The sequence below is a fragment of the Neurospora tetraspora genome (genome assembly GCF_033439725.1).
Source record: "Neurospora tetraspora strain CBS 560.94 chromosome Unknown B0H65scaffold_6, whole genome shotgun sequence".
In the NCBI taxonomy this organism is placed as follows: domain Eukaryota; kingdom Fungi; phylum Ascomycota; class Sordariomycetes; order Sordariales; family Sordariaceae; genus Neurospora; species Neurospora tetraspora.
The window spans coordinates 1,263,140-1,285,978 of NW_026944388.1; the positions used below are offsets into that span (position 1 = coordinate 1,263,140).

Below are 22,839 nucleotides of genomic sequence, written 5' to 3' on the forward strand. Positions count from 1 at the left end.
TAGACTGAGAGTTGGAGTCGGACATGGTGCTTTATATCTGATAAGCCTGAGAACAGGATGAAGAGCTTTGACTGAAGGGCAACCTTAGAGGCGCAGCGAGAGTGGGGTAGACCTACAGGCCACTGGGAAGGTCACTGAGACGACCACTAAGACGCTTCTCACTGAGGATGACTGGGCAAAGTTGACCGGACAGAGCAGCCTCGTACGCGTCAATGTCGCCAATCGTTTGTCGACGCGAGACCTGCGAGATGGCTGGTGACGGAATCTTGGAGCAATATGTGACGAGCCGTTTCCCGAGGACGTCTTGGAGCCGGAGCGAGTGCAGGATGCGCGCAGAGCCGGCACTGGAGCTGCAAGTATCTCCAAGAAACCTCTTGGTAACGGGGCAACGAGACTGAAACCTTGCAAGTCTTGTTGTGAGTGGTGGTGCAGCGGAGTAAAGTGAAGCCATAGAAATACGTTGGCAACTGATTGATTTGAAGAGAAGAAGAGAAAGTGAAGAGAGCTGAATTGTAAAGAGATGTTCAGATGACGGAGGGTTGTCGCTCTTGAAAACTCTGCCGGCAAACTGAAGGAAGGCACGGTTGAAGAACAGCTTCACGACTGCCCTTCTCTTGGACAATTTGTCCTTTCAGACAAGAGGAATGGCGACCCGACGCACTGCGCGTTGCGTACTTGGAGAAAAGGAAAGCGACCACGAGACAGAAGTCTGGGTAGGCCTCTGACAGTGGCTCAGTGGCCAATGACCTAGGCAAGATCAAACGAAATTTAATAAAGCGCCTGACAGAACTACAGCAGGGCGTTTTGAGATCTTAAAAGACCAAATCGAAAACCAAGAAGCTTCTTTTCGAGTCAAGGATGTGGAAAGGAATCATACACTACAAACCTGAACAGGACCGTCGAGGTCCTCGTGCCCTGCCCTGTGCCCCAATACCTTATGTAAGCCGAGCCTTCCACTTCAGCGTACATGGACCTCACTGTACTAGGTACACGCCAAGAATGGTCCGTGCAGCGCTGTAGTCGTCGTCATTCCTGGGGTGATAGCCATGAGCTGCCCGCTGCCCGCCGTGCCCGCCCCGAGCTGCGCCGCCCTGGATGATGCATGAACTGACCTTGGACCATGGAAGCAACAACTGGAACTTCTTGAGAAAGAACAACTCCCATTTTCCACTCCAGGGATCCTCTCACCACTTTCTCTCCATATCATCTTGATCGCACTCAGTACTGGGTTGTGGCCATCCTCTCCATCGTCAACCTCCCGCATCTGTTCGCGTTATCCAAGCAAACCAAGCAGAAGCTCTTGTGATCATCATACGCCCACTCATACTTACATATGCGCCGTCCCCATTTCTTGGACTCCGTTTAGCTTTACGTCTACCCTCAACGTTCACCTCTACTCGCGACTCTCGTCTGTGGCCCTCGACATCTCCGTCTGCCAAACCTGCCCTCGGCCTCTGGTCTCGAAACCCCGCCATTGTGCTGGTCCTGGTCCCGCGAACCCACGTCTCTTGTCTACCTTCGTCTCCTACCCCGGTCCAATTGCTTGCCACATCCCGTCTCAGGTTCTAGACTCTGCGCCGTCCTGTCAACTCTCTGACTCTCCTGCCACCGTCCGCTCAAGTCCAGAAAGAAACGTTGCGTCATGTGGAACGACGAGGACAACAACCCTTATGGGAGCTTTGAGCGCCGTGACTCTTTTGCTTCGTCAACCAATCCCGCTTCTCCGACCGCTCGCGACTGTGAGTTCTACCATCTTGACAGCCCATTCTAAGCCTGCTCTGGACTAGCCATGGACGGCGAGTTGGATGATATATCCCTGGGGGGTTTTGCCCATGACGATGATGACGCTGATACCGACTGGTCCTTGATAGATTCCATAGACGCTCGCTTCCCAACTCCCCAAGATGCTCGCTACGATGCTCCCCTGACGTCCTCGGATGCTGGTGACGACGAGGTACTAGGTCCCAGTTACCCTAGGGAAGCAAGCGATGTTGCGACCGATGACGAGGCGGATGACCAAGCCCACGGCGAGCTTGTACCACGGCGCAAGCCAGGTGGTTATGACAGCAGGATCGAACAGATGCTCTACGAAAATCCCGAACTACCCATTTTGATTACCGAGGCAGGCAAAAGCCAGGAGAGCGGCGGAAGATTCATTGTGTATACCATTAAGACTGGAGTAAGGTTCGGCTTCCCTCGACTAGCTGGCATTGTGTTCGCTAACCAGTTTTGTTTCCTAGGACCTGACCGTTCGCCGGCGATACTCCGAGTTTGCGTCGCTAAGAGACGCCCTTACGAGACTTCACCCTACGCTGGTCATTCCCCCCATACCAGAGAAGCATACCATGGCCGATTATGCTGCCAACCCAACAAATGCCAAACAAGACCAGCAGATTATCGACTTGCGAAAGCGCATGCTTGCTGTTTTCCTAAACCGGTGCAGGCGCATGGAGCAGGTCCGTACCGATGGTGTATGGTGGCGATTCCTGGATCCAAACTCAAGCTGGGTAAGTCACAAGGCCTTTTGATACGGAGCAGATCAGCCAGCTAACGCAGCCAAAGACGGAGGTACTCCATTCGCATCCCGTGTCCTCCATCCCGAAGCAGATTATGAAGGCGCCTCCCCTGGATCCTGCGAACCCGACTCCTGGACACAACTTCCTTCCTGTGCCAAGTAGCTCGGCCAAGTTGAAGACGTTGCCGACGCAAGCCCTCGACAGTGCTGCGCCCGGGTCCCTTGCTCGGTTTCCGCCTGACGCCAACTCCCTCAGCGAGCAAGAATTGGACGCCTATTTCATTGCCTTTGAGACCTCCATCAAGGACCTCGAAGCATTACTCACTGGGCCGATCGAGAAAGTGAACCGCCGCACGCTGAACCATCTGTCTTCGTTGGCTTCAGACCTTTCAGAACTAGGTGCCAGATACAACGCCTTTGCTTTGTCAGAGACCGCGCCTACCGTTTCAGCGGCCATTGAGAGGGTTGGACAGGCGGCAGACTCGTCATACATTGCCACGGAGGAGCTTTCCACTTCGTTGAGCGCCAGTTTTGCCGAACCGATGCGGGAAAGTGCGCAGTTCGCCGGGGTGGTACGAAATGTGCTGCGCTATAGGATTCTGAAGAGGGTCCAGCAAGAGATGACAACGGATGAACTCAACAAAAAGAGAGCCCTGTTGGAATCGCTAGAGAGAAGTGAGGCAGAGGCCAGGAGGATCGATCAATATCTCAGCAGTAGCCAGCAGATCCAGCCCCCTAGGAGGGAAGCGCCGGCGCAACACCGTAGGGACGGGAGTGGCGAGGACACTGCATCTATCGATTCGGACTTTCCTCCTACGCACGGCGATTTCTCTCAGGCACCATCCGCTAAGATCGGGGCGCCAGAGCGGACAGGAGGTAGCCCGAGTCATAAGAAGGCGGCGAGCACCTCGATTACGAACAAGATCTTTGGACCAATTCGGCACGCAGTTCAAGGAGTGGTGGACGTTGATCCTGAGCGGACCCGGCGTGACACTATTGGAAAGACCAGGGAATCAATCGTACAACTGGAGCAAGCACAGATTGCATCGGCCAAGGATGTCAAGGACGCGAGCGCGAGCGTTCTGAAGGATCTCAAGAGATTCCAACGCGAGAAGGAGGATGACCTCAAGCGGTATATGGTAAGACCACCTCGATCCACAGTATACCAATCATGACCAACTGCTAACTTTGGGTCGTAGCTGGCGTATGCCAAGAGCCAGATTGAGTGGGCAAAGAAGAACCAGGAAACTTGGGAGGAAGCAAAGGCCGAGGTCAACAAGATCAACGAGTCTTAGTCGGACAAAGTGGTTCGTCCTCCGAGTCGATGGGTTCATATTAAACGTCATGAGGAATGATTTATCATGTGGAAAGTGTAGCAACAACTTTCCGGGCGTTCAGGAGATGTTAAAAGGGTTGTTTGTGTCTTGATGACGATGCCGTTAGCAGACGACGGGGCGGGAATATTACTTTTAGACGAGAATAAGAATAATGAGAGTTATTGCATTAAGATGGAATAAGACCGGTTTATGATATTTATACCTTTACTTCTCTAGCCCAGGCATGTTGAGTAAAGACTGGACGGGTTGCAATGGTCAGACAACCACAACCTCCAACGTGTATCGAACGGGCATGCTCCACACTTCTTTCAGGGGATCTCGGGGGGACTGGAGGTGTCAGTGCACCGTACCTTGCATAGGCCCAAACAAATAGTTACTATTGGAACAAAGGGATGATCAGCGTTGGATTCGAGGTTGCTCAACCATTGTCACTGTATGTTGTAGACCTTGGACGTGAATGGTTACGGCCGAGGAACCTGCTCTGACTACATATAGAGATGGTGAATGACGGCGGTAGCTTCGCCTTCACTTGGTTGCTCTTCACGGCTATGGAGGTTCAGGTTGTCCCTGTTGGCATGGCACTTATAGCGTGTCGTCCAGGGGATGCGATAAGATAAGCGCCACGCCCAAGAGTTCATGACGACCCGTTCTCGTCGAGGACTTGCCAATTCGTGGCCTTCAACACCAACTCAACAACTTTTACAGTCCATTGTTCACCACTCGGCATTATTTCGATTCCTCTTTCCGCGACACGACTTAAACAAAGGAACATCGAATCGAATATACGGCATATCACAGCTATCGATTATAGCCAGCGTTACTCCAGACAGCTGTCGCAAACCATCACCACCGTCTACGTCTAGTCGTCCACGATCCGCTCTCGCTGCCGCCCTCACAATGGAACAACCAGGGCCCATTGCCGACATTGCTAAGCCTGGCATCAAAGCGCCGCGCGATCTGGCCATTTCTCTGCGAGAAGAAGTTGCCCGGATTCTAGGGAGGAGTTCTATTGGCTTCCCCGGAGCACAACCTGTTAGCTTTGCTCGCAAGCATCTAGAGGAACTACGAAGAGAAGAGTAAGCAAGGCCCCGTCTAGAGATTCTTTGTGCGGTTGCGCATGTCACAACTCAGGCTGACCACTTGTGTAAAGCTACTATGTCTGCGAAAAATCCGACGGTATTCGCTACCTCCTCTACCTCACGGTTGACGAAGAAGGGCAAGAAGTCCAATACCTGATCGATCGCAAAAACGACTACTGGTTCCTCCCCCGCAACAGCATGCACTTCCCCATGCCCAACGACATCCAAGCATTCCACCGGGGCACCATCATCGACGGCGAGCTGGTAATGGACACAGTCCCCGGCACGAACGGTCGAAAAGAACCGCGCTTCCTCGTCTTCGACCTACTCGCGCTCGACGACAAGGCCGAGCTCCTAAACAAACCCCTCGACAAGCGCCTCGGCTACTTCAGCGCCTACGTATACGAACCCTACAAGAAGCTCCTCCAACAGTTTCCCCAGGAAATCCCCTTTATGGCCTTCAAGGTGGAGATGAAGCGCATGGAACTGTCGTACGGCATCGAGACCATGTTCCGCGAAGTAATACCGGCCCTGAAACACGACAGCGACGGCCTCATCTTCACGTGTCGCACCACCCCTTACCACTTCGGCACCGACCCGCACATTCTCAAATGGAAAGCGCCACACGAAAACACGCTGGACTTCCGCATGCGCCTTAACTTCCCACTGGTACAAGCCACCGAAGCAGAACTTGACGAGGGCTTCCCCGAGCAATTCACCGACTACGATTCCGTCCCGCAAGCGGAACTACACATCTTCTGCGGCAACGACGGACCAGGCGGCAGTAAATACGAGCTCTTTCCCGACCCGCTTTATATCGCCGAGGACGAGTGGGAGACGCTCAAGGCGCTGGGCGACCCGTTGCAGGACCGCGTGGTGGAGTGCTGTCTGGATGCCGAAAACCGGTGGCGGCTGTTTAGGTTCCGCGACGACAAGAATGAGGCGAATCATACGAGTACCGTCACGAGCGTCATGGCGAGTATAAGGGATGGCGTGTCGGATCAGGAACTCCTCAGCGCGGCGACGGCGATTAAGGAGAGCTGGAAGATACGCGCGCAGAAGAGGAAGGAGCAGCAGCAGCAGCAGCAGCCTAAGCACTGAAAGCGCTAGCGGACTCGTGGTCCTCTTCTCAATCTGGATGAAGAAGGGCTTGGCCCTCGTAGCTTGGTCTTCGCTTCCTGGTATATCCCTTATTCTTTTTTTTAAATCGGTGTTTAGTGGTCTGGGGTTTTAAAGAGGTGCTTGATATGTGAACTAACTATACCTGGGCGTTTGGGGACTGGGCTTTTGTTTTGGGCTCTAGCTCTTAATGCATGTTTTTTTTTTACCTTCAGTTTCCAATGGTGATATGGAATAGACGGCGGTGGTTACCCATGTTGATGAAACGCCAAGCAATCGCTGTGTGAAGATTGTGAATACGACTTCTTGATCCATTCTATCTATGTATATCATTTAACTTGGTTCTGGGTATATGCTCGTTTCGAGTTGTGGTGATGATACCCCCTGGACTACTCAACAGTGACATAATAGACAGGACAACAGTGAACCACCTTACTGCTTTAACTAGGTGAACGGCGCTGGAAGAACCGATCGGTCATTATGCCCCGACGGAGTGACATGTCTTCTCCCACCGAGTCCATATACAAAGAGACCAAACTACCATCTCGAGTCCAAGTCAAACACAAGTGAGTAGGTAACTTGGATGAGACCGGTTGTATAAGCACCAGGACATAACCATAGCAAGACACACAAACAATACAAGCATATAACTTTGTGTTATATATCCAAGTCACAACTAACTAACAGCAGCTCAACCCCGCCTACTCTACCTCCCATCTAATCTAATCTTACTTCCCAATAGTCAAAAACAACCGATCCCCCACATCCCCCAAACCAGGCCTCAACATACCCCCCTGCGTCAGTTCCTGATCCACACCGGCCAGCCAGATCTCCGTTCCCTCAGGCCACTCCTCAGCCACCTTCTTCACACCCTCGGCGGCACCGAGCACAGACAAGACAATCACCCGCTTGGCGCCCCACTCGATCAATGTCTGGATGGCGGCCGCGCAGGTGCCGCCGGTGGCGATGATGGGGTCGAGGATGATGGCTAGGTCGGATGCGGTTTCCTGCGTGGGGGAAACGAGATGGTTGGGCAAGTTGTTGTAGTACTCGACGGGGGCGAGGGTGATGGGGTCGCGGAAGAGGCCGAGGTGGTGCACGGGGACGGGCTGGGGGAGGATGGTTTGGATTGCTGGGGGGGAGGGTTTGTTAGCGGGGCTTTTTGTAATAGAGGAGGGAGAGCATGAGTAAGTAGCAGGAAAGAGGACTGGACGGGAACGGCAACAAAAACAAAAACAATAAAAGAAAGAAGACAAAAGCAAAACATACCCTCAACCATCCCCAATCCACTCCTCAAAATCGGAATCAGCGAGATATTCCCCGGCGCAGCGGTAGTGGTCTCGTAAGTAAACCCGAGGGGCGTTTCCCCTTGGGGACCGGGGGCCGTGGTCATGGCCTTTGCGAGGGCTTCCGACCCCAGGAGCAAAGAGATCTCGTGGATCAACGTCTTGACGTCTCGCGCGCTGGTGGTCTTGGACCGCAGCTGCGAGAGCTTGGCGAGGAGGCAGGGGTGCGTGGAGACGTGGACGTTGGGTGGTAGAGAAGACATGGTGGGTGATTTGTGTTGTTGTTGTTGTTGTTGTTGTTGGTGTACTCGACGGTGTGTTGATATCGTTGGTTCAGGTTTGCTATCCCAGCGGTGGTGGTGGTGGTGTCGAGATGATGTGATGAGGTGGCTGACCCAAGGTTGTAGAAGTCACGACTGTCGATGGTGTATTTGGATAACAAAGAGTTCACGAATACAGAGAAGGGGAGAAGGAACAGGAAGAATACGAAGACCTCTCGGGAATCTAATGGAGGTGCTGGCCGGCCTTACATATTGTCTTCAAGCTCTATCAGACAGAGAGAGCCCGAGTGGGCCACATAGCTGAGAGGGCGACTCCGGCGAGTGAGATGGCAGCTCCCATCGCCGTGTTCCGAGTGGGATTGGGGCATTGGAGCTCGGGCAGGTTGCACTCATTCTCTAGCGTAGTTTTGTTATCCGCGAATCTATCAGCAACTCACCTTGTGTTCGAGTCTGGTGTATACGTAAGACACCGTGACCCGGCACTAAGAGCATCACGACAACACATGAACAACATCGTGAGGTTTATGAATGACGGACTCGGGTTGGGTACCATCCCCATCACCTTTGAATTGTAATCCAGGCAACAGTACTCGGCTTCAAAGGGACCGGACGGTGAACATGATGAGCATCAAAGAGGGGGAAGGACAGCAAGGTACTTTACAGGGAAGGTCACTCTGTCAGTGATTGGGACATCTCCGCATTGAGGACGATCAAGTGGGGTGCGGGGCGCTTGACAAGGGACCGTCATTCTCCAGTCGGTCTCCATTCCCCATTCACGGCGATAAGATAGACCCCGTACAGTAGCCGCTAGCAGTCACTGTCGCAACGGCACTGTCACTATCAGATTCAGATCCGTCATCGGCTGTCAGGTAAATTACAGAGACCTTGAAACAAACATGCGAATCAGAGCGAGCCCGAACCACGACCCTTTGGTAATGGAAACATCGAGGCCTATGGTGATGCGTAATCTGCTGTGGTATCTCATCCCTCCCCCACGGACGGCCCTATCGATATTGCGAATTGGTGATGATGACGGCCCCAAGTAATACCGAGGGATACACTGCCAGTACCCCTGATTCACCTGACCGCAACCGTCAGCGCAACCTCGTCGACGACCACAATCACGGACACAATGATGGATACAACCAGGGACATGTAACTGGAGGGACAGAGTTACATCCTCACCACCAGGCACAATCACAACGCCGCCTTTCTCGAGCCTCTTCGCGTCGTGCCTCAGTCGTATCACCCGTCAACTATGATGTCCCAGACGACTACGCAAACCTCGAGGCATCCAATATATCACCAGTCCAGAACCCAGACGAGGAGTCCATCACTCGCCATGAGACTCTAGAACAAGTCAGGAGTCGTGACCAGGACTACCTCCGGGAACAAAAGCAGCAAAGACGGGAAGAGCCCGAGTCATCAGAGAACTACTACGAAAGGGAAAAGGGACAGGAAAAGGGAGAGCAGCACGCCAAAAGACAACAAAAAGTCTCCCGCCTCGCCACAGAACTTTACACCATCTCCTACCTCATCTTTTTCTCCCTTCTCGGCACCCTCGCCAGACTGGGCCTACAAGCCCTCACCTCCTCGTACCCACAATCACCCATCATCTTCCCCTCGATATGGCCCAACTTCGCCGGCTGTGTGGTCATGGGCTTCCTAGCCGAGGATCGCATGCTCTTCCGGGCATCAGACTGGGGTCAACAATCAACAACAGCCCCCAAACCTAAAAAGGACGATGACGATGAAGAAACCGGCGGCAGTGTCCCAGCCGAAAAAGCCGATATCGACCCAGCAGCAGCCAAAAAAGCCCACCTCTCCCTCAAAAAGACCATCCCGCTCTACATCGGTCTCGCAACCGGCTTCTGCGGCTCTTTTACTTCCTTCTCCTCTTTCATCCGGGATATTTTTCTGGCGCTCTCCAACGACCTCGCCGCCCATGATACTACCCCAGTTTCCCGAAACGGCGGCTACTCCTTCCTAGCCTTACTCTCCGTCGGCATAACCACCATCTCCCTCTCCCTCGCCGGCTTGTTTCTAGGAGCCCACCTCGCCATCGCCTTCTCACCCCTCTTTACCCGCTTCTCTTTGACCCTCCCCTACACTTTCGTTAGTCGCATCCTCGACCGCCTCGCTGTCCTTTTGGGCTTCGGTTGCTGGCTAGGCGCTGTGTTGCTGAGTATCTTCCCACCCGACCGGCACTCTATTCCGAATGAAAGTGAAGAGCGCTGGCGCGGCTCCGCAACCTTCGCCCTCGTCTTTGCTCCGCTCGGCTGTCTCCTGCGGTTCTACGCCTCGGCGCATCTCAACGGCCGACTACCCAGTTTTCCTTTGGGGACTTTTGTGGTGAACATGTTTGGTACTGCGGTGCTGGGCATGGCCTGGGACTTGGCGCATATGCCGAGCTTGGGAGGAGTGGTGGGGTGTCAGGTGCTGCAGGGGGTGGCGGATGGGTTTTGCGGGTGCTTGACGACGGTGAGCACGTGGGTTTCCGAGTTGGCGGCGTTGAGGAGGAGACATGCGTATGTTTATGGGGGTGTGAGTGTGGGTGGGGGGTTGGCGTTGTTGGTGGTTGTTATGGGGAGTTTGAGATGGACGGAGGGGTTTGGGGAGGTTAGGTGTTTGCATTGATGCATTGATACAATGTGGTGGTAGGTACCTAGGTAATAGGTAATGAGGGTGAACTGGGAGTGAAAAGTTAGGCGTTTGTTCACTCGAGGGGATGTTCTTTGCAGACGGAAGGAAGGTAGGAAGGATGGATGGGTGAGCACGGGAAGGAAGAAGCTGGTAATTTAATGTTTAGAATACGATACCCCCTCTAAAAGTAATGCTCTTACGCTAATCATCTTCTACCAAAGACAGTAGCGATCGAGAGGATCAAAGACCCGGAGCACCGGCATCTGGACGAGCAAAGCTAATGAACTAATCGATATCCTCCTGAGCAAAAATATCCTACGAGCACCAATCTGACCAAGAACTCTTTGATACAAATCCTTCTCTCCAGCTAGTAACCCCTTTTATCAAAGCCTTAAAAAAATCAACAAACCATAAGCAAAAACTCTCAAAGCAAACAAGTCCGTACGTCCCTTTCCTTCCTTTCTTTCTTTTCTTCTTCGTTCATCTCATCACCCCTTCATCAATTCTTTCTCTCTCACTCTCTCTCTCTCACACACACACACACCCAAAGACGCTCTGCTATCAAGAGCGCTTCCTCTTCTTCTTCGCATTCGAACTTTCTCCTCCTTTTCCTCCAGCTCCACCTCCACCTGTTCTTTGCCTCTTCCTCGCCGGAGAAGAGTCGTCCTCCTCCTGAGGTTGAGGTTGACGCTGAAGCGGAGACGAGAGGAGGTCCTCAATGCCAATACGGGCCCTCTTCCTCGTTAGAGGTGTATTGGCATTGCTGCCGCCGGTCCTGCTACTCTCTCCAGCCGTCTGGTTGACCTCCTCCCTCTCCTTCCCTTTCCCCTTGCTGTTGTTATCTCCCCTAATACCACTACGAAGCACTCTACTCCCATACTCGACACTGTCCTCGTCCCCGTCCACGTCCACGACCTGCTCCCGCCCCCCCTCGACTTCCGTCCCATCCCCGTCCACCCCCCGTCCAGCCCTCGACGCCGAAGCATATCTAGGCAGAGGGATCGGAGTCGTTTGGACGACCACATCGTCCTTACCTTTGCCCTTGTCCGTGGGCTTGGGGCGGGGAGGGATGGGCGGAGGAGCGGTTGGGGCGGTTGAGCCGGTTGGGCCGGTTGGGCCGGTTGATTCTATCAAGGCGGCGAGGGCGGTGCGGGAGAGAGGGGCGAGGATTTCGGCTCCTTTGGCTTTGGCCTTGGCCTTGCCCTTGTCCGTGGTTTTGTGTGCTGGGCGGAGGAGGCGCGAGAGGCGTGGATAGGGAGGGACGGTTGAGGATGTCGGAGCGAGAGGGGCGAGAGGGGCGGGGGTGGTGGTGGTGGTTTCTTTGGCCTTGGCCTTGCCTTTGCCCTTCTTTTTAGGGGAAGGGATGATGTTGGGGATGGTGGAGGCAGAGGAGGAGGAAGACTGGGAGGAGGAGGAGGAGGAGGTGGTGGTGGTGGTGGTGGTGGTCGTCGCGGCGAGGATGGGTTCTTCGACCTTGCCTTTGCCTTTGCCCTTGTTCACCTTGGGCTTGGAGGGCGGGGCGGTGTTGGGGATGGCGGAGGCAGAGGAGGAAGAAGAGGCTGCGGCGGAGGAGGTTTGACCATAAAAAGCCCGCAGGGCGAGCGTTGGCGTGGACGTGGGTGCAGGCTTGGGCGCAGGTTTGACAACCTCCTTGCCCTTGCCTTTTTCTTCGCGGCTGGGTCTGGGTCGGCTTTCCTCCCCAGTCCCGGCCCCGGTCGTCTGCTGCCGCTGGTTCTCCTTATTCCTCTCAGCAGCGTTGACCCGATTACCCCTTTCGCCGCGTGCCTGTCCCTGTGCCTGTGGAGAAGCGGAGGCGCGGGCCTGAAACCTTGGGAGCCGAGAAAAGGGGACAGGGCCGCGAAGGGTGACTTCCTCCCCCACGCTGCCCTCCTCCGCCTCGTCCTCATGTCCCCGTCCATTGGCACTTCCACTGCGACTACCACTTCCACTGCCAGAGCTCTCCCCCCGTAGATTCTGCACAGACGAAGATGATTTGCCTTGCCTCTCCTGCTCCCGCTGCCGCTGCTGCTCCTGCTGCCGCTGCGAAGAAGAAGTAAAGGACGCAAAAGGAAGAGAAGTAGACGCCCCCTCCCCGTTCGCAAGATCCGGCAACCCCGGCCCATTTCCATCATCATCCCCATCATCATCACCATCACCATCATCGCCGCCGTCACCATCATTTTCATCCTCGTCATCATCTTCCTTGTCATCATCATCAACCTGGTCATCCTCATCGACATTGACCTGATCAGCCTGGGGATCATCAGGGTCAGGATTAACCGTAATACTATCTAGTATCACCCCCTCGTCCTCCCTATTTCCCTCCGGAGCCTTCCTCCACTGATCCCTTCTGGCCTGGGTTTCGGCCTTGGCGAGATTTTGTTCGCGGGTGCGGCGGGGAGCCTCGGGGGCAACAGGCTGGCGGATGCGGGTGGGACGGGGGGGTAGGTGAGGGTGTGTTGCCACGTATGCCAGAACCGTTGTGGCGACCTGTTGGAGAGTGTTGGGGTCGGCGGCGGTAGCGGGGGGTGTGGTATCATCAGCCTCGTTTTGGGCTTGGGCTTGGGCTTGTGATGGCCCGGCTTGAGGTCTAGCCTCTTGCTCGGGGCGAGGTGCGTGTTGGGGACCGGGTTGAGGGTCTTCTTGCCCTTTTTGAGGTTGTTGTTGTTGCTGTTGTTGTTGCTGTTGCCGGGTGGCTGCTGGCGAGGCAACCACCGGTGACTTCCCCTTTTGTTGGCGAGTTGATCGCCTGGGCTGGGGTTGCCCACGTTGTTCCGGAAGGGGTTCTGTCCGGTGTCTTTTGGGCGGGCTGCTCCTCGGAGCGAACCTGCCGTTGGTGTATGTTGTTGCCGGCCGGTCGGCATGTGCAGGGGTATGGGACCTAGTCCTTGTGGCCGTGGCCCCCCTGGCGTTCGCGGCGGTTCGGGTTCGAGTGGAACTGGAGGTGTTGCCGTTGAGGTTGTTGTTGTTGTTGCCGTTGAGGTTGTTGTTGTTGTTGCCGTTGACGTTGAGGTTATTGGAGCTGCTGCGCTCAGGGGAAAGGGGTGGGGGTGGTGGTTGGGTGTGGTTGCCGCTTGCTGTGGCGGCAGGCTCGTGGTTTTTATCCAGCTCGTTGTCGAGCTGGTCGTCGATATGGACATGTGTGTCCTCGTCATTGTGCTGGGGCACTTCCTGGGTATGGGAACACTCTTGTGGCTGCTCCTCGATTTGCTCGTCATCTTGGGCGGCATTGGACTCTCGGGACAGCTGCTCTTGGAGCTGCCCTTGGAGGTCTTCATCTGACTGGTTGCCAGGAATCTGGTGGGTGTTGGGCTGGGGGGCGGGGGTAGCAATTCGTGCTTTCTTCGTTGCTGTAGAAGAAGCAGGGGCAGTCGCTTTTCTTTTGCGCTGCACAGGGGGGGCATAGTAGTCAATTTGCTGAAACTCGTGGTCGGAGCCAAGATCGGCACGGGTTCGTAGCCTTTTGCTGGGTTGGGCCGGAGCAGCATTTGTGTCCTTCCGTTTCCGCTTGGTCCTAGATGCCTTTGCTGTAGCCGACTTATTAGAACTACTAGGCCTGACTCCAGAGCCTTGCTCAGATGGAGCCTCTGTTGTCTCCTTTTCGGGTTGAGCAGGCTCTGGAAGCTCTGACACAGCGTGTTCAGGTTTTGCCTCCTCTTCTTCACGCTGTCTCAACGCTGCTTGCTGGTTGGACGCCTCTGGGCCGAGCGCGTCAACATCAACATGAACAGCGTTGTGTCCGGGGTCGAGGAATAGGGGGAGGTCTATGACTTTATCTCCTGGACCAGCTCGTTGACTCTTGCGGCTGATTGAAATATGGAGAGTCCTCTCAGATGACGCAGTGCCGCTTGGTGAGGTCAAGGATGCCTCGATAATAACTCTTCCAGCCAGCTGGGGGCCAAGTGGCCACAAATCATAGCATTCCTCGATTGGGATGATGAAATTGGTGTTGGGGTCCGAGTCGCTGTTGTCTGGCGCGTTTGTGACTGAACCAGCACTTGTTCCTGCTTCACCGGCGTTGTCCTGCTCGTTTTTGTCTGCCGTAACCTTCTGAGCATAGTTGGGATTGCAGACTAACTTGAACTCCGCGCCCGTCTTTCTGTTATACACGCTCGCCACATACTTCTTATCATTCCCGACCAGGAGATAGGCGAAACCCTCCCACTCAGCGTTGCGTTCAGGACCTTTCTGCTGAAGAGCAATCACAGCGCCCTGCTCGAAAAACTGGGCCACCGTCATCTTCTTCGCGTGGGCCAATGCTGCGCCGTGACAGTTGCACGATGAAAGCCAAGTGACATCGATCTCGGTTGTATACTTGATCCGGTTTTCCGGAATATCACAATCGGCGAAGACTGCTTCCCTTGCTGTGTTGCTCTTGAGAGTTCCTCCGGCTACCACTACGCCGATCTTCTTGTCTCCGCTATAGCCTTTCAACTTCCTGAGCTGCTCTTTGGCCATTGCGACTGGTCTCTCAAGCGCCGTGTCGAAGCAGCGCTTGATTTCCTCGTGTGATAGATTAATAGTGGTGAGGGTAGCATGTTCATCCCAGCAAACAAGGGGGAGAACACCACCCTCCCTGATTTGATCCATCAAGCCAATCTTCTTGCTGTTGAAATAACTAAGAAGTTTGAACTTCTTCCTTTCATTAGCATCTGCCACTCCGGTCTCCCTAAGCTTTTCGCTGATCAACTGGCCGACTTGGTGAGACCACATCTCGCTTCCACCGGCACAGCCGCCCGAGTCCAGGTCCAGGAAGGTCATGTTGGAGTTGTCAGAGCCACCAGTGTTCTTGGTCCTCTTCAGTTCCATAGTGGCAAAAGACATGGAGTGACCTCCAAAGTCGAGGAAGAGAACGACCTCCCAGTCATCGAGCTCCTTTTCCTCATGGAGGATGATATAACGCGCCAGCGCGTCAGCCTCGCCGCAGAAGTGGACATTCTTCTCGATCTTCTCGCCATCCTTGCTCTCATAGGCGAAAGCCTCCTTGACAATAGACTCGTAAATTGCCTCGAAAGTTGCGTCCCACTGGCTGGGAATGGTCAAGATGATCTCGTCGAAATACAGGTCCCTTCTTTTGGTGTACTCGTCCACGCGCTCTCTCAGGCGTCCAAACAGCACGGCCAAGATAGTTCGGCAGTCTTCACGGAGCTGTGCGTCCTCCTTAAGGGTCATAAGGTCCGCCGGGAGAGGGTAATCGGCCAAGACCGAGTCATCGACGTTGGCGAGGATGTACATTAAATACTTGGCGGATACATGGCCAGGTTCGGAGGCCGCATCGGCTCCGATCCTGGCAAAGGGATCGTTGGGGTCGAGGGGACAGCAAGTAACGGGAAAGTCGCCCATGCCCGAGACAGGTGCGCCTGCGTCTTGATTGGCTTGTGCATTTCTGTTTTGAATCGGAATGTAATTGTAGGGCGCTTCGCACTCGACGAAGGCGGCGCGGAGCGCGGTGCTGCCAAGATCAATGGCGAGAATACTACCAGGTGATGAGTTAGTGAGATGCCGGGTAGGTTAGGATATTCCATACTGAAAGAGAGGGGTTGAAGGGAAAGGAGTGAGGGAGAGTACGCGTGTGCGCGTGATTCCCTATGCTTTTGAGAAGTGGGTGACTGTGGTGTTGGTGCTGGACGGAGACACCACGTCGTCGAAGGACGGTTGATTTACCACGAATGCGAAAGAAAAGAATCAAGTATTTAGTGAGACTTACGATTTCTTGAGGGTACCTCTAGTCTTATCCATGGTGTCCGATTTCTTAGAGCTAGTCTGATCCATGGCGACGTTGAGAAAAGGTGGGGTGATGTGTTGAATGGTGGGTTACGACTAAGTTGCAGTAGAAGGTCGTTGATTTAAGTTTTTGTTCGTGAAGACAACAAATTTCGAAGACGATGGGAGTCGAGAATGGTTTGGCACAAGTCTTGTAAGGTAGAAAGCGATTGTTGCGAGTGAGATGATGGTGTTGGTTGTGGAAGTCTGTGAAAAGAGTCGAGGGGAGGAATCTGGGAGAGGCACGAACTTATTGTCGAATTTCCAGAATAAAAACACCAGAAAGGGGGCGGGGTGGTTTCAGTGAAGGTGTTAGTATTGTGCGGATTAAGGGACAGTCGATTGAATAAGGTTCACAATAGGTTAGCCTTGGCAGCAAAAGGGGTCTGCGCGAGGAGACAGATTGGAAGGTACCTCGCGTGGGGCGGTGAGTAGAGGTAAAAATACCGGGCCGGTGGTATGATGTTGAAAGTAGAGTGAGAGATGATTCAGGGGGTTTGTTTACATGGAGACCGAATACACTGTCGCCTGGCCCTCGGCCTGGTTCTTGCTGGCCAGGACACCATGGGCGCCAGCCGAATCTCGGTCTTGACTAGTGACAGTCAGGATCTAGACACTTACTGGAATCCTGAAGCAGGACTGCCTGAACGTGATCTTCAAGAGTGCTTCCCATACATACAACATAACTGGTACAGGAATCCTCGCGGACCGATATATCCCAAGCAATCCTGCGCCCAACACCTTGTTCCTTATATCACCAAGGAAAACAAGCATGAACAAAACCAAATCATGCTTCCTTGTTCTCTTTGACATGCCAATTCCATTCATGCTTATTGTTTTTTATTGTTTCGTGTGGAACATTTCAAATATTTCGAGTGTCTGTCCGATGTCAGATTGTTATCAGATGCCCAGCTTTTGGCTCCATGACTCTAGTTTAGAAGTGAAGTCTTCAGGCATTAATTTGAAGGTAAGTAGACATCGGAAATCCATATAAGTCAGCATGGATGTGGTTAAAGATATACCTAACCCTGTGTATTGGTTAGTAATGGGTTACTTGTGGGATCTCTTGGGTGTGTCAACTTCGTCTTGATGAAGTCGAAACCAACCCGTACAAACAACAATGGAACCTATACACACCCATTTCTCACCGACCTCCAAGATCATCTAGCTCGAAGTTGAACCTGATCTGCAATTCCAAAGCCTTAATATTCCCGTGATTTCATGCCCGAAAGTCTCCACTCTAACTTTCCGGTTGAGAAAATTACTAACAGCTCAAATTTTCAAATATACCTTACCAGATTGAACCATTCCACGTATTAGGTACTCGTCAGGTCTACAAAATTGACCGTCTGACTAGCGGGCGGGCACCTGACGAGTACACCAAACTCCACCCCAAGACACTCAGTGATAATGTCAATATGCTTCGGCCAAAGACCTTGCAGCTATCTCTCAAGATTCTTCTTCGTACCCTTTTCTATTGTGTGATACCCTTCTGAGGCATTCTTGCAAAATGTGCTGTTGAGCGATGTGCAAGAGACGTAATGTTCCGCCGGTCGTTACCAATCTTTTCATCCCCGCTAACAATGCCATTCATAGGTCATCAAAAGTTCAGATGAATGAATACAGTCAGCTTAACTTCCACTTCTCCACTGAACCTTCCAGAAGCAGATTCACAAAAATAATGCAAAAGCCATTCGCCGGACCATACCTTGGTTCTAAAAGGATGACCACAATGTACCAAACTGGTTGAGATACCAAGACAAGGCAGAGCCAGGTATCGATGGTCATGAGGGTAGGAATGTTGGACCGTAGGTGCAAAATAGGGTGGGGATGGCGATAACGGGCTACGAGCCAACAGGATTAAGAAAAGGATTATGATGACAGTAGGTAGTTCCTCTGTCGTCAAGAAAAAGTGGGTCAAAAAGGCAGACAACCATGTACTGCAGAAAAACAAAACGGATACTGTTGTTCAAAACCGTCGTTCAAGGTGGACAGTGAATATCCTAGTTCAAGAAGGTGAAGTCAAGACGTTTCTTGTGCAGAAGGCGAAAGTAGCCGCCAAAACGATTTCAAAGCAGCCTTCAAGACAGTCGCCTTGAGCAGGCACTTGCAAAGGAAAACAAGCAAAAGGTTCGTTTCCATGGAGAAACACCATGCAATATCAACAAAACCAGTTACCATTCATTAGACGCCCCTTTCTGGCGCCAATTCAAACTAAAGGCACCCAATAACCTGAAAACAGAACCATCCGTTGCCCTCCCAACACCAACATCACATAACCACAACCTTAGATACCACTTCCTCAGTAGGTAAACATCAAGTTCACCCAGCCACATACCCCTCCTCATCAACCACCGTCCCCTCCTTCCACGACTCCTCCACCCATTCCCCCTTCACGATCCTCGGCACCGGACTTCCCATCTCTCCCAAGCTAATCTTATACCGAATCTCCGCCGCCATCTCTCTCTCTTCAGTCTTTGCATTCTTACTCTCCTCTCCTGCCCCAGAACCAGAAGAAGCAGTAACAACAACCACATGCGTCGCCGTCTCCAGCTCGTCAACTACCTTCCCGTTCCCAAATCGTACATAGTTCTTTAGTCTCAAGGCTTTGTTTTCACAGACGACTGCTGCCGATGTCCCATCGCTGGTGCCGTTGCTAGCTAGAGCAAAGAAAACCCTACACCTCCGGAACATAAACGACCGTAACTCATCCAGCGAAGTCCCCTGCGCTTCCAAGTGGTCAAGAAAATAGTTCACGTCAAACCCACCACCCACTCCCCTTCCTCCGCCAGAGTCCGAATCCCAGTCAGAATCAGAAACATAATCATCAGACTCAATACCATCCATAACCGCCTTCAACTCATTTGTATCTGCCAAGTCACGGGTGTAGCTATCTCCAAATTTATCTGCTGCTTGTTCCGCTTCTTCTTGCGTTTGTTCGCTGCCGGCGTGGAAGAGGTGGGAGGTTTCGAAGGGGAGGAGATATCCCTTTTCTTTTTGTGACATTGGCTGCGCAAGACAGTCAAAGATCCATTTAGGCCTGATAATATCCATCTCCGGCATGGCTTTCTTCAGACTAGCCACTTTGACCACGTTCTTATCTGCTATAGGGATGATTATCTTCTTCCCCTCACCAGAGCGTCGGTCCATAACCTGCTGATGGATGCGGCCACCGTGGTCTTTGATAAGTTTCTCCAGCGCCGGCTTAGCCATCTTGTTTGGTTTAAGAGACTCCGAAAGGACGCAAAAGTCCAAGTCTTTGAACAAGTGGGTGCTTGCCTCTCTTGTCTCTCTCGGTGCAACAATCACCGGTGTAGCAGAAGAAGATGCCAACGAATAGGGATCCGACATACCCGCAATAACCAGATCCTTCCTCGCGCGCTTGGTCGCCGGTTTCCGCTTGCGATTCTCCATCTCCATCTTCTTCCTTTCCTGTTCCTGGTCCTTGATCTTTCCCCTCAGCGCTTCAAACTCGTCCATGTCCAGCGCCGAGTCCCACGCGCGATCCAGCCGCAGCTTTCGAAACCGCGGGAACCGCAGCGTCCAGCCCATGGCGAACTGGTCCGACGGCGTGATGCTGGCCCCCTTGACGGAGATGACGACCGAGTCGCTCGGTCGGATCCACACGTCCGGCTTCTCGTACTGCAAACGGTCCCCGCCGCCGAGCTCGATGTATTCTGTGGGTGGACTGGAAGGGTCCCAGTCGTGCCATTTCCCTTCGGTGTGGTGCCGGATCTCGGCGTAGTCCTCGGCTTTGAAGCCGCCGCCGACTTTGAAGAAGGAGAGACACTTCTCGGCGGTGGCGGCTTTGCCACTTTTAATAAAGTTCTGGGACACACGCAGACCGCACAGGAACGAGGAGAGCGTGCCGCCGCGTCGGCCGGAGCCGAAGTAGCCGCCTACTACTACACAGTCGAGTGATTCGCCGAACTCAGACATGTATTCGGGTTTCACCTTGATCCAGTCGTTGTTGCGGCTGTTGAGTGAATAGCGAGAGCGCGGGTTCTTGAGGACTAGGCCCTCTGATGCTTCGGCCACGACCCGTCGCAGAAGGGGCTCGATGGCGTCTGGGGAGGTGGCTCGCTCAAAGGGAAGAATCTCCAAGCGGCGGTGGACACCGACGACGGCGCGTTCAAGGGCTCTCCGCCGGTCGTTGAGGGTGTACTCAGTAAGAGGCTTGTCGTTTAGGAGCAGGATGTCGAAGACACGGTAGAGGGGACGAGGACCGGCTTTGGACGGGTTCTTCTGCTGCTCCAACGCGGCCGTCTTGAGCGTTCCAAAGGGCACCATCTTGTCGATATCGATATCCCAAGTAATCATCTCGCCGTCGAGGATCAAGTTCCGCACGCCGTCATCGAAGGCCTTGTGAAGGTGCCGTGTAAGCGCAGACTGCTCGTCTCCCAAGCTTTCACCATAAAGATAAGTATAATCCTTCGCCTTTCTCGACCAAAACGCAAACCGAAATCCTCCGGGCACGGTATCATCCTCCTGCATATGCATCTGCATCCTCTCACCATCCAGCTTCTCCTCGATCCAAAACTCCTGGTTCTCCTCCGTCACACCCAAATTCTTCACCAACTTCTCAAACGTGGTCGTCATCTGAAACTGCGCCAGCTGCGGCTGGAAACACTGCATCAACTTGATCCCCGTCTCGTGCTGTTCCAGCCTAAACTCCGGATCATACAGCTCCCAGCACACCCTCCTCAAGCTCGAACTCACACTAAACAGCGCCTCGGCATCCGGATGCCACAGGTTCAGAAAAGTCCTCTCCGTCGCGCCCACCTTCATATCCTTCAATATGATCCTCACCAACCACATCATCTCCTCCGCATTCATCCCCCGATAAAACTCCTCAAAAATAGGCAACTGCTCCGCCTCCCCGCTGGCGCCCGCCAGCCTATCCAACATGACATTCACATCCGCGATCGTCATCCCCCCAGGTTGAGCACACATCGCGCGCTTGCTAACTATCTCGAAACAGCGCCCCACAAAGTCGCCCACAGACCTACTGATCCCACTCTGTCCACCCCCGGGAAGCTTCCAGTGCATGAGGTTATACCCATCTTCAGAGTTCCGATCAATCTTCATGACTTTGACCAGCAGCTTGCCGATGGTGTTCTCTTTCAACCCATAAACGCCGCGGTCGCGGTCCTTGTCTGGCAGGATGAGGCGCATAGCCGGGTAGAAGTCGTTGCCGACTTCGGAGCGCCAGCGCAACATGAAGCGCTCGATGATGTGGCGGCGCTGTTCATGGTAGGATACCTTGGAGAAGTGGCCGCCTCGGCCGGGTTTGGGGCCGCGGACGGTGCCGGAGGTGGAGGGTTTGCAGTCGATGAGGGGGTTGAAGAGGGTGCGGAAGAGGTCGGAGAAGGGAAAGGTCTTGGAATGGTTTCGTGGTCTGTTTGGGAAGCTGTTTTTCTTGAATTAGTGGACTGGACAGATGGATGGGGTTTCCATGATGGTGAAGACTCACTGTTCATCAAGTTCTTCCAGGCTTAGAGTACCAGCCCCGTACTGGTGTTGGTCTTCTTCCAATGCCTCTTCATCTGGTGATCTGGATCGTCTGTTGGTATTCATTGTGAAAGCGTCACACTGGCTACCTCAAATGGTTGTGTTTTCAAGGTGATTCAAAGATGTCCGAGTGTACTGAATCATTACAATGAGATCACGACTTTCGAACACAACCCCAGTTCCAAACCTTGCGGAAATAAAGAGAAAGTATGGAAGTCAATCAACCAGAACTGTCTAGTAGTTCCCGGATGGATATAAGAATTTCATTGTCCCGGACGCGGTTGTTGCCTGGAGCAGAGTTCACTATGACGCGCTGCGGGTTACAGGGGTTGGCAGGCTACAGCATCGCACTTAAAACTTGGCACTATGACAAAAAACCCTTACATAACCCTAACCCAGTTTGTTTTTGTACTACCACTTAGGGTGTGCTCTATAACGAAATTTTAGGGTCTTTTCACTGGGTTTTAGGTACTTTGGGTGAAAAGGTTGTATAGACTAATTTTTACCAGGTTTTAGCCTTAGCGTTTAGGTAGCTTGGTATTCTGGTGAAAATGTCAGTGAAAATCGTATTTCATGAAATCTATAAACGTATTTTGATAAATCTACTAATTAAGTCCCTAGATAGCTGTAAATACCTTTATAATATAGAAGGTCCTTCAACGTATATATTTATATGACTAGAGACCCCTCCCGATATTAATCTGGCTATAGATCTGGACTATCTGTCGATTGTGGCAAAAAGGGGAAAATTTTCGATATACTTAAGTCGTATAAAACGGTCGATAAATATCGATTTATATACTTAATTTCGTTTATCCTTTTCTATAACCGCTAGTACTAATCTCCTAGCCGCCCGCTATAGCTTTTTAAAATTCGATAATATATACTTCCTCTTCTAATATTTTCTAATTTTTTATTTAATTGAGTATCGCTAATATTAATTAAGTTAGGCCTTCGTTTATTTAATCCTTTACCCTCTCTACCCTTTCTATTTCTAGTAAGAAAGGTAAGGGTAAAGTTAGCGTTTTAAAGATTCGATAGACCCCAGTTTAAAAAGAAGTTACTTTTAAAATTTTCGTTAAAGCCGTTACTAGCGGCGGCGTATTATAAAATAGTTTTAAGGAAGGTACGTATTAATTAATTGTACGTCAGTTCGCTGCGAAGGGTACTACTTTTACTATTACGTAGGTTTGTAATAAATATAGGACTTTTAAAACGAAGTAGCGGCTTTAGGACTTTATTTGTTCGTAGTTGGGGTTTAGTTGCGATAATAATACGGGCGTAATTACGGCGCTGCTAGACGTT

The 22,839-nt window shown here is 52.6% G+C and overlaps 6 protein-coding genes across 6 annotated transcripts; 3 read left to right on the forward strand and 3 right to left on the reverse strand.

The window, feature by feature from the left end:
• Positions 1-1,453: 1,453 nt before the first annotated feature.
• Positions 1,454-4,071, forward strand: B0H65DRAFT_255952 (sorting nexin-41). Its single transcript, XM_062822552.1, has 5 exons — positions 1,454-1,739; positions 1,872-2,179; positions 2,241-2,507; positions 2,563-3,654; positions 3,715-4,071. Exons 1-5 carry the CDS (start codon positions 1,643-1,645, stop codon positions 3,808-3,810), a joined length of 1,860 nt encoding a protein of 619 aa, XP_062679281.1. The 5' UTR covers positions 1,454-1,642; the 3' UTR covers positions 3,811-4,071.
• A 678-nt stretch (positions 4,072-4,749) lies between these two features.
• Positions 4,750-6,032, forward strand: B0H65DRAFT_444350 (mRNA capping enzyme, catalytic domain-containing protein; the record flags this gene model as incomplete). Its single annotated transcript, XM_062825680.1, has 2 exons — positions 4,750-4,928; positions 5,003-6,032. 2 exons carry the CDS (start codon positions 4,750-4,752, stop codon positions 6,030-6,032), a joined length of 1,209 nt encoding a protein of 402 aa, XP_062679282.1.
• A 746-nt stretch (positions 6,033-6,778) lies between these two features.
• On the reverse strand, positions 6,779-7,599 carry B0H65DRAFT_510492 (uracil phosphoribosyltransferase-domain-containing protein; the record flags this gene model as incomplete). Its single annotated transcript, XM_062828403.1, has 2 exons — positions 6,779-7,182; positions 7,320-7,599. The coding sequence occupies 2 exons, from the start codon at positions 7,597-7,599 to the stop codon at positions 6,779-6,781; spliced, it is 684 nt and encodes a 227-aa protein (XP_062679283.1).
• A 1,047-nt stretch (positions 7,600-8,646) lies between these two features.
• Positions 8,647-10,254, forward strand: B0H65DRAFT_431430 (CrcB-like protein-domain-containing protein; the record flags this gene model as incomplete). The annotated part of the gene is made up of 1 exon (XM_062824942.1): positions 8,647-10,254. The coding sequence occupies one exon, from the start codon at positions 8,647-8,649 to the stop codon at positions 10,252-10,254; it is 1,608 nt and encodes a 535-aa protein (XP_062679284.1).
• A 567-nt stretch (positions 10,255-10,821) lies between these two features.
• B0H65DRAFT_577934 (uncharacterized protein) lies at positions 10,822-16,032 on the reverse strand (the record flags this gene model as incomplete). The annotated part of the gene is made up of 6 exons (XM_062830711.1): positions 10,822-11,463; positions 11,761-12,262; positions 12,344-12,591; positions 12,676-13,854; positions 13,894-15,736; positions 15,968-16,032. 6 exons carry the CDS (start codon positions 16,030-16,032, stop codon positions 10,822-10,824), a joined length of 4,479 nt encoding a protein of 1,492 aa, XP_062679285.1.
• A 2,007-nt stretch (positions 16,033-18,039) lies between these two features.
• On the reverse strand, positions 18,040-21,839 carry B0H65DRAFT_528720 (DNA ligase 4). The gene is made up of 2 exons (XM_062828900.1): positions 21,497-21,839; positions 18,040-21,433 (listed from the first exon to the last, which is right to left on the reverse strand). Exons 1-2 carry the CDS (start codon positions 21,598-21,600, stop codon positions 18,346-18,348), a joined length of 3,192 nt encoding a protein of 1,063 aa, XP_062679286.1. The 5' UTR covers positions 21,601-21,839; the 3' UTR covers positions 18,040-18,345.
• Between the last annotated feature and the right edge of the window lie 1,000 nt (positions 21,840-22,839).

Excerpts from the sequence above, each read along its gene's own strand:
- B0H65DRAFT_255952 (XM_062822552.1), top strand. The coding sequence starts at position 1,643 with ATGTGGAACGACGAGGACAACAACCCTTATGGGAGCTTTGAGCGCCGT. Across the intron at positions 1,740-1,871 it reads TTCTCCGACCGCTCGCGACT|ATTCCATAGACGCTCGCTTC; the intron begins GTGAGTTCTACC and ends GGTCCTTGATAG. Across the intron at positions 2,508-2,562 it reads TGGATCCAAACTCAAGCTGG|ACGGAGGTACTCCATTCGCA; the intron begins GTAAGTCACAAG and ends ACGCAGCCAAAG.
- B0H65DRAFT_528720 (XM_062828900.1), bottom strand. The coding sequence starts at position 21,600 with ATGAATACCAACAGACGATCCAGATCACCAGATGAAGAGGCATTGGAA. Across the intron at positions 21,434-21,496 it reads CTGGAAGAACTTGATGAACA|CTTCCCAAACAGACCACGAA; the intron begins GTGAGTCTTCAC and ends CAAGAAAAACAG.